Here is a 9,584-nt window from a genome sequence, read left to right as displayed (position 1 = left end):
TAATGTCATGTAAATACTCGGTTCCATGTGACCTATGTACATCCTGTGCCATCATTGCACACACCATCTCTCCAAGATTGTTTTCGTTTTTAAACAGATGCTATCATTGTAGCCTACTGTCTTTTTTCTTTTTTTGTGCCAGATATTCCCTTCAGGCTGAGTAGATGGGCAGGCGAGGTGCAGAGGGCGAGGGAGAAAACGTGTGGGCAGATAAAAAGCTTAAAGGCTGGCGTCTGGGCCAAGGGCTTGGCATGGCGGAGAGTAATAACGAAACTGAAAGGCAGGTGCACTGCTACTGTATATAAATACTGTTACATCTATGCAGGAAGATCACTCTCCCTTTTCGCCACCTCTCCTGAGCGAGCATCCTCCCATCATCCCAGAGAGCAGCGAGAGAGACGCAGCACAGCACCTCACACCTGGCACCAGACAGAATGATGACTCGCATCGCACTTCTCCTTCTTGCTGCATGCCTGTACTGGAGCTGCACCACAGGTAAAGTTATACAAAGAACTACAATAGCAACCCTTGCAAGCTGTCTTAGAAATATTTAGCTGAACTGGCATTAGAGATCGCTTTCTTTAATTTTTTGGCTTGGCTGCAGTGTTTAATATCAATGCACTGTAATAGCTGGTTGGCCTTCTCCTAAATGGGGAGTGGGTGGGCGTTTATGATGAAGTTTTCATTCAGAGGTCAGTTGCATTGTGAGCCAAGTTCAAATTCTGGAAATTTGTACTGCACGTTCGACAAAGCAGCTGCTTTCCGAGAAATCAGTCCAGTAATGCATGTTAAAGAACATGCCAGTGTGCTAACATGCTTTCATTTTCATTCGTTTATCCAGTCATTGTGTCCTTTCATTTTGTGTCATGCTTTGTACAACTTTAGGCTCAGCAATAGCCTTAGATTGCTGCCTGTCCATCACGGATAAGCCCCTTCCTCGCGCATATGCACACTCATACAAACTGACCGATGCTGGATGCAGCCTCAAGGCCACCGTGTAAGTCTCAATTTTTGACACATTGAGAAAAGAAAACAGTTCACGTTTTCCTCTAATGTGGGCAAAACAATAACCTGACCAATTGAAACTGGGCATATTCTATGACTTATTAACACAGCCATGATTTTGCCCATGTGCAAGATGAGAGATAAAGTGTCCCATCTCTCCTGCAGGTTCACCACCAAGAGAGGAAGGCATGTGTGTGCCCCTCCTCCAGAGAAGAGTGAATGGGTGAGGATTCTCATCGCTAATCTGAATAAGAGAGGTATGTTCATTCTTACGCAATTCTGTCAACACCCTGCTCTGTGTTGGACGTTTCCCTACTTACTGTATGCAGACTTTTTAAAAGGCCTGCTCACTGTGATTCAATTTACTTTTTCTATTAATTTTGTTTCTAACCCCCGTATGTCATCTTTATGGAAGTCTTTTTCATAACCACAGTGGGTTTATTTCCTTGTCTTTGATGGTTAACAGGTGCCCAGTGAGTGCATCAGGGGAGGAGAGGGAGAGAAGAGGGATGAGGGAGGCCCAGTAGAACCTTGATGATGACGACAGTTCACTTGGCTGTCAAGGAATGCTCTGTACGATGGAACCTTGTGAGAGTCGAAAGCTGAAGCCAGTGCAGTTTTATTTGTTACTTGGTGCTTTAAAATGTTCTCAGATGTTCTTTTATTTTTATTATGTATGCTTTAATTTGTAAATTTCTGGTCTCATGTCAAATGCCCCAAAAAAGCCTATGTGATGTGTTTTTGTTTTTTATAATAAAGGTATTTTTATGAGCTAGTTGTCTTTTGAATATTCTTCTTAATCCCAATTAGGAAATACAGAGAGCAAACAAACAAATAAGCAAACCTTTAAACTGAGCCTTTGAAAACACTTTTCGGTAGTGACCCTGAAAGATGCACTTCCACATGTGTTCTCTATATGAAAGGACACACTCATATGAAATCCAAGCTTAAACACTCCAAACAATGAACATGAAAGCAAAATGGAGAACTATCTTTGTTCTGTCTGCCAACCATGTTGTGGTTGACCGTAACCCACATCACAGTCCAATACCCAGTAAAACATATCGAGATTTATCATGTTCAGGAAACTGAAACCCATGCTTAATTTTGCTCCCATATCACTATATATTTTAAACGTATCATTCCGGCATGAGCACTATTGTATATATATATATATTTGGGCCCTATGACAGACAATAATTCTGGGCCCCTCCGATAATATATAGGGGGCTCTCTTGGGACCCCCTGTCAGTGCTGGGCCCTTAGAATCGTCCTACCCCCACCCCCCCCCCCCCCACCCCAGCCCCCCGCCCCGCCCCGCGCCACCCCTGCATTCTGGTACATGTTTTCTGTGTGTTTGGTTTTGTTTGTTTGTTTGTTTGTTAACATGTAGTAAACCTTTTGAAAGCGACCTTGAGATTGAGGAAGGAGCTCTATAAGTGCAAGTTATGATCATCATCATTATTATTACTATTACAAGCTCTCCAACCCATGAGACATGGTCATAAATAAAGTCAATAGCTTATTCCCCAGTGGTTTCTCACACACTCAAACATCCTGCACAAGGGACCATGAAACTTTGACTATCTTCCCACAACCGCTTTCTCTCTGACCTTCTCTGGTCGGACACACATCCCCTTCATCCCTAGGGCAATTGTGAATGAGAATGCAAGCACCAGACTACTAGCCAGAGGGAGGGACTGTTTCTGAGTGATAATGAAACTTAACTGGGCATTATAACTAGAGTGGACCAACAGGACAGCAGTCAAATGGGTCAGTGCTGAGGCTGATACAGGCAAACAACCCAGGAGAAGTGCAGCAGCAACAGCAGCAGCAGAGGCACCCTCCCCAGTAAACAGCATCTGCATTCTCCCCAAGTGAGCCATGGCTGCAAGTGGAGACGTCAGGCTCCTCTGCTGGACCGTTGTTTTCCTCTCTCTCTGCTATATGGGTAAGTCAAGCACAGTCTATTGTCATCATGTAGGCTATAGCTTGCTTCAGATGATGTGAAACAGGTGATGGAAATGCATGTGTGATGCTGTTCAATCAGATTGTGTTACGACACACAGAGAGATAAACTAATATCATTGAGTATCAAATGTTATGTTCTACATTTAATATGTGTGATGTATGAATACTATTTATTACACATTAGTACTCTCACTTAGCTTATGTCAAATACAATGGAGGAACTTCATATACAAACTTTGTTCATTACCATTATGTACCATGTTCATGTACAATTACCATTAAAGGAAAGAGTTCAGATCAGGGGATAGAGTCTTTATCTACATCATGGACACAGTAAAATGTAATCTCAGGAATTTCTGTGTATGGGACAGTAGTTTCATAAATCTCCAAACTCACAGAAACAGTTATATAATCTGTATGTTAACTTATGAAGACTCCCGAGGGAGCTGGTTTATGGAAACAGAGATGGAGATTCATGAGAAATGACCCTTGTCCCCATTGCAAAAGGGTATTCCCAAACGGGATTTCACAGGCGATACGACTACGCTGTACACAAAACAAGTTTGGCACCTCTCCCCGTTAGATAAAAGAGAAAGAAAGAGAAAGAGAGAGAGACAGAGAGAGACAGAGAGAGAGACAGAGAGAGAGAGAGAGAGAGAGAGAGAGAGAAGGTGGCGAGTCAGAGAAAAGGCCATTCCTTCTTTCATAGCTCGTTTACAGGTGTGGTGAACTAATTAGATTCAGGTGAATAGATTGCAATTGAGCATCAATGTTACTGGAGCTCCCTGTCATATGATGCGGAACAGCCTCATAAGAAAATAACTTTGGGCATAACAAACATTTCATAACAATGCAGTTCACCACAACCACCACCATCATCCTCCTCCTCCTCCTCCTCCTCCTCCTCCTCCTCCTCATCATCATCATCATCATCATCATCATTATCATCATCATTATTATCATCATGGTGGTGGTGGTGGTTAGGGATCTGGGCATCCAAAATAACAACTAAAGGTTGGGCGTTTGATCCCGCACTGCCACCATTTTGCCCCCGAGCAAGGCACCTAACCCCAAGTGACACCAGGGGGACTGTCCCTGTAGATAGTTCTGGAAAAGAGCGATGGCGATCACCACCATCACCGTGTTTCTGTGCCTGTGCTCATCTTGTTCAGCCTCTCTGTGCTTCCCCCCCATGCAGTGCGTGGAGGGGACCAGGCTGTGGACTGCTGCCTGAGGGTCAGCGAGAACAAGATCCCTTTAAAGATTCTGGCCAGTTACTGGACCCAGAGCAAAGACCAGGGCTGCAATATTAACGCCGTTGTGTGAGTGTGTCTTTTTTGAGATCTTTAAATGAATTCAGTGGAAAACACACACTTTCTATTCTAGGCTCAGACAGGTGTAACAAGTGTAACTTCTTCTTGTGATATGTCACAGGTTCATCACTGAGAAGGGACGTCAGCTTTGTGCCCCCCCTCATGCTCACTGGGTGAGAAGGAGGATGGCCAAATTGGATGCCAGGGTGAAATGCCGAGAAGACAATTTCATGGTAAATGATGTGCATCCAGAAAATCATCTGTGGAATGCATATCCCACACAAATAAAGCACCCAACAGATGACAAAAGTCTCGTAGCAATATTAGTATTTTGAGGTGGGCAGTCTCAGAATAAGACCTATATTGATTTAGCATTTTTATGGTTGCTTTCCTGTATATGGACTAAGGCTAGTCCTTGGTTAAAAACTTTTTCCAATAGACATTTTCATTAATGTTTTTTTTTAGCATAGGACTGTCTTAATCCATTTACAAGAACCTGGCCCATAGTGTCGACAAGGTTCAGTGATAATGTTGATGAGCCATGAGATGTCAAGTCATGCTTCAACTATGTGCTCCTGTTGGGTTACATATTTTTACTCTTTTTGGTTTCATGTCTTTGGTTTCACAGGGCGACGAGTGCAAAGGAAGGAATTAGAGGAGATAATCAGCTCGATCTCCATCTCCTTGCATCACTTGGGAAAAAAACATTTGATAGTGATCATGACAAGTAATCTTCTGAGGGTTTATCTCACTTTCCAAGCCTTTCTGCCTTGAGTCTCTTCTTTTATCTGGTTTCATACACTGTCAAGAGTGAAGTATGCTGATTAACCTGATGATATATTGTATTTGTTGAAAGGGGTTGTTTTTTTCTGCAGCAGTATTTTCATCCGGAGAAATGAATTGTGTTTTTAAAGCCAGTAGTTTGGGTAAATTGAGGAGGAAACTTTTCACTGTGTGCTTCAAGATAGATTGAATAAAGATAAATGAATGTATTTTTTATGTGATGTATTTTGTCAAGTTTTCAGGACATCAGTGTCACTGAGGTAACACAATGAAGAATCCTGTCTATAGATAAAGCTAAACTATTTTCATTTACTAAGCTATGTGAAAAATAAAAATCAGAACTATCAAATGCAAAAATGTTGTCTTTCTTCAGGGACAAACCAGCACACAGATACACAGGGGTTATCTCCTTTTGAAAATCTGAATAAAATGGCCAGGCATAATGTCCAATTATGCTCAGTAACAAATATATCATTGGCAAAACATTGAATTACAAGTAGTCTTATATCTTCAGACTAGGTGTGGGAAATGCACTAGGCTTTTCTTACCTGGCATTATACACCCACTTGGGGAAACATCATAGTACTCAAACCTTGACGTAGACACAAATATTAACTCAATACAAGTAAAGCCACTCCCCACGGACACGCATGACCACACACACACACACACACACACACACACACACACACACACACACACACACACACACACAGGCCAAATCCATGTTGTCAATAAGAATCGAAGGTGTGAACTTTCGATTTCGAGTAAGTTTCACTACATATGCAAATAAGAGATTTACAGACTGACAAGCTGGCCCTGACTTGCAATTATGCATTTCTATGCGTTCCTGACAGTAAATCCAGTCTGAGCAGGTGTTGGCAAGAAAAAGGTAGATGTACAAGAAAATCTTTTTGGAAACTCCCCCACACATGCACACATGGCTATGACCTGCCACTATGGGCTGTGTTTACTATGTACTGTGAGAGACTGAAAAAGGAAGAGAGAAACAGCCACACACACACACACACACACACACATACACACATACACACACACACACACACACACACACACACACACACACATACACACATACACACACACACACACACACACACACACACACACACACACACACACATAAACACACACACACACACACACACACACACACACACACACACACACACACACACACACACACACACACATAAACACACACACACACGTACAGAGAGAGAGAGAGAGAGCAAGAGAGGCAAGATACAAATGCCCGAACACACAAACCAAAAGCAAGTGAGGAACTGGGGAATGTTTCGCCAATGTTTGTACTGTAAATAAAGATCAAAATACTGGCGATAAGGACACTTCCAAAATCCCCTCTTTAGTCTGGATCTGAATGAGGAAGTTGCATGTTCCTTACCTTGTTTCACTATTCAAATCACTTGTAGGGGAGAACATTTTTTACATTCATCATTATTATAATGTGTCAAACAGGTTTTGTTATGCCATCTTCACACCAACAACTCTTTGATAACTTATAAGGGTAAAGAGATATTCTCTCTGCAAAAAAGTTGGTCTCATGGCACAACTTACCCCATATGTGGGGTAAGATGAGCCTAAGTGTGGGGTAAGATTTAAGGTAAAACATTTTTATTTTCTTCAAACAGTAATTTAATTTCAACAAACAGTAACAAACACCCACTTTTCACTGAGAATTTCCCAAATATATTCAACTGAAAATTGGCCAAGACAGGTTTAGGCCTATAACAATTTTTGTCGCCTGTTTAGCTTTAAATTCGCCCATTTAATTCACTTAAATAAGTCAAATTAATTTGCCTAGTCTCTTTAGCTCTTAGTATCACTAAGGAACCATATAGAATCAAGGCAAACTCAACAATCTAACAGATGCAATACAAGTAGTCAAATCAAGTCAGTTTTATTTGTATAGCGCATTTAACATGCACAGAGTGCAGCCCAAAGCGCTCCACACACAAGACATTGACACATAAGACAAATGATGCGGACGGAGCAGCGCAGTTGCCAGCGTACCCTTGACACCAAGACAAAGACAATTTTGTTTTTACAAAATAACAAGTGACACACAAGATAAAAGATGCCGGACGGAGCGACGTAATCGCCAGCGTAGCCGTGACAGAATAGAATAGAATGCTTTTTATTGTCACTATACACATGTAAATTGACATTAAGAACAACTCCTTTTTTCAGTGCCAACATGTAGGCCTACAAGATAGACAACTAACAAAATTAACACATAATTAATTAAATAAATAATAAGACATTTTAAAAAAGAAAATTCCATGTTCACTTAGTTCAATTGGTTGCATCTGATCCAAGGGCAATGATGATGGCACACAGCTGTGTCTTTATAACAGACCAACCCGGAGGATTAGCCTGGCAGCCTGGAGAGCACTGAAGCCCGGGACAGTCTGCAGGTCAGCAACTCTGTGGACTTTGCCAGCGATTGTTTGTCTCGTTTTGTGTCCAGTTTGCTAGCTCAACTTACCCCAGACCCGTTGGCACCAGGGATGTAGTGGTAAAATAAGAGGTGGGTAAACTATGATTTCTGTGATCATGGTAAGGTGGACTGCGCCATGCGGTATCAGATTTTTAAAAAAGGCATTCAGAACATGTTTGTTGAAGGTGGAGGTTATAGTCCAATGTTTATAACAATATCAGTGGTATTAAATGGTTCCTGGAGTGTACATATTGTGAATGTGGATAATACAGTGTGATTTTTTAATGTTAAAAGTTGCAATTGGTGAAATAACTCTTTTGAGAGGTGGATAAACAGTAAGATGTGGATAAACTCTTTCTAAAATTTCCTAGGTGGATAAACTGTGTTTACTTGAGTTTAGCCTCCACTACATCCCTGGTTGGCACATCTTACCCCACAACCACCTTTTTGAAAGAAAGTGCTTCTCACAAGCTATGGTTACACTCATGATTTTGTTTAGCCCTCACATTATAAAGGCACCAATTAAGGTGTAATGCATCTGAATGTTGTTCTATTCACGTTTTCTCTAAATCACCCTAATGCTGGACATGAATGGAATCCACTTGGAGAGCAAACAATCATATTTTAACACATATATCTTACCACATTTGCCATGTGCTGTACCTTTCCACAGATTATAAGGAATGATTCCCTCCTCCTTACAATGCTGTCACATAATAAAATTTGTTCATGGTTTCCTAGAAAAAAGGGTGGATCATGTTACCCCTAACCCAGTTCTCCCCTAACTATAAATCTCATAAGAACAACAGTGGGAGTGTAATTATCTGAAAAACACCTTGACACTAAATGGTGACCTATTTTGCCAAAGGTAAAGGCAATTTGTAATAGCTTCTAGTTATTCTATTTCCCTGTAGTGTCTCTGACTCTGCTCTGAATGTGCCTGTCGAGGCTTGAACTTGAGTTTAATGGAGCACAAGGGGCTGCTTGGATCATGCAGAGAGGCGTGAGTGGAAGGCCGACCCTTTGGGTCTCATCCATTCTGGAGGTGTGGGAAAGCGGCACATGAATTTCTAAGGCCTCGCCTGGAGCAGCAAGACTGAGAGAGCTTTATATGGGGGCCCTACACAAAGTCCAGAGAGGGTGTCCCTAGAACAGTCTTCTTTTTGTTTTTTTGTTCACAGCTCTGTTTTACAGCTTTCATCAAGTTGTGTGTGAACACCTTTCAAAAGGCTTTATAGCTCTGGACCCAATCACAGCCTGTTCTGCTACGAGTGATAAGATCCCATAAAATAAAACAACCAGAATCCCTTTACAAAAGCCCCTAGCCTACTAACAATGCCGAGTTAGCTGTCTCGTGACGTTTGTTGCAGCCACAGGACACAATTTTGTTTACATTACATTACATTAAGCAGGCACTTCTTGACCAAAGTGACTTACATATGTCAGCTATATTACAAGGGATCACATTGTCCCTGTTTAGTTTGACAAAAATTGCATACCTGAAATTAGAAGAAAGCCTGATTGACTAGGAACAGGAGAGAGAAGGAAAAGTGCACTCTTTATGTAAACAGTGAGTAGGCCTTTTTAAAAACAGATTGGCAAACAGTACTTGACTTGCCAATGCTTGAGGTCTAATAGAGCTTAATAATTGAACTTGAATTGATTGAATAACTACAATGAATGATCTCTTCAGCAAAGTGAAGTCACTCTCATAGGGGGCAACACTTCAGATTAGGCTTAACAACAGCCCCATCTGGAGGAAGAAACATTTTGGTACAGGATTTTTAAATTTCATTGGATTCAATTTTTTTTAATGGGGGGGGGGGGGGGGGGGGGGGTGCCAGCTTATCAACTAACTGATCACAACTTCTTTTGATTTGATGCTTTGGTCCTGTTTACAACTGTTTACACACTATAAAATAGTTTTTACACACACAGACATTGCATACTAAACACTGGATCTGACACAAATCCTTAATGATGATTCTGAAGGTGAGCTGCTTGAAGAAAAAAAGACACAACACACACTG

The 9,584-nt window shown here is 41.4% G+C and overlaps 2 protein-coding genes across 2 annotated transcripts; both read left to right on the top strand.

Annotated features, from left to right (window-relative positions):
- Positions 1–323: 323 nt before the first annotated feature.
- On the top strand, positions 324–1,776 carry LOC143105817 (C-C motif chemokine 26-like). Its single transcript, XM_076269933.1, has 4 exons — positions 324–495; positions 886–997; positions 1,171–1,262; positions 1,472–1,776. Exons 1-4 carry the CDS (start codon positions 435–437, stop codon positions 1,480–1,482), a joined length of 276 nt encoding a protein of 91 aa, XP_076126048.1. The 5' UTR covers positions 324–434; the 3' UTR covers positions 1,483–1,776.
- A 962-nt stretch (positions 1,777–2,738) lies between these two features.
- Positions 2,739–5,429, top strand: LOC143105568 (C-C motif chemokine 20-like). The gene is made up of 4 exons (XM_076269580.1): positions 2,739–2,956; positions 4,175–4,298; positions 4,411–4,522; positions 4,918–5,429. The coding sequence occupies exons 1-4, from the start codon at positions 2,890–2,892 to the stop codon at positions 4,942–4,944; spliced, it is 330 nt and encodes a 109-aa protein (XP_076125695.1). The 5' UTR covers positions 2,739–2,889; the 3' UTR covers positions 4,945–5,429.
- The last annotated feature ends 4,155 nt before the right edge of the window (positions 5,430–9,584 follow it).

This window comes from Alosa pseudoharengus, unplaced genomic scaffold (assembly GCF_046254945.1).
Source record: "Alosa pseudoharengus isolate Yale_2024_CS ecotype anadromous, Long Island Sound unplaced genomic scaffold, YU_APseudo_1.1 YU_APseudo_1.1_scf_6, whole genome shotgun sequence".
NCBI classification, from domain to species: Eukaryota; Metazoa; Chordata; class Actinopteri; order Clupeiformes; family Clupeidae; genus Alosa; species Alosa pseudoharengus.
Note: the sequence above shows the minus strand (reverse complement) of the source record. Positions and strands in the feature narration are given on the sequence as shown.

What these genes read in the sequence shown, in the direction of transcription:
- LOC143105817 (XM_076269933.1), top strand. Translation starts at nt 435, where the DNA reads ATGATGACTCGCATCGCACTTCTCCTTCTTGCTGCATGCCTGTACTGG. An exon ending in GTACTGGAGCTGCACCACAG is followed by an intron (nt 496 to 885) that starts GTAAAGTTATAC and finishes GTACAACTTTAG; the next exon opens with GCTCAGCAATAGCCTTAGAT. An exon ending in TGCAGCCTCAAGGCCACCGT is followed by an intron (nt 998 to 1,170) that starts GTAAGTCTCAAT and finishes TCTCTCCTGCAG; the next exon opens with GTTCACCACCAAGAGAGGAA.
- LOC143105568 (XM_076269580.1), top strand. Translation starts at nt 2,890, where the DNA reads ATGGCTGCAAGTGGAGACGTCAGGCTCCTCTGCTGGACCGTTGTTTTC. An exon ending in CCTCTCTCTCTGCTATATGG is followed by an intron (nt 2,957 to 4,174) that starts GTAAGTCAAGCA and finishes CCCCCCATGCAG; the next exon opens with TGCGTGGAGGGGACCAGGCT. An exon ending in TGCAATATTAACGCCGTTGT is followed by an intron (nt 4,299 to 4,410) that starts GTGAGTGTGTCT and finishes GATATGTCACAG; the next exon opens with GTTCATCACTGAGAAGGGAC.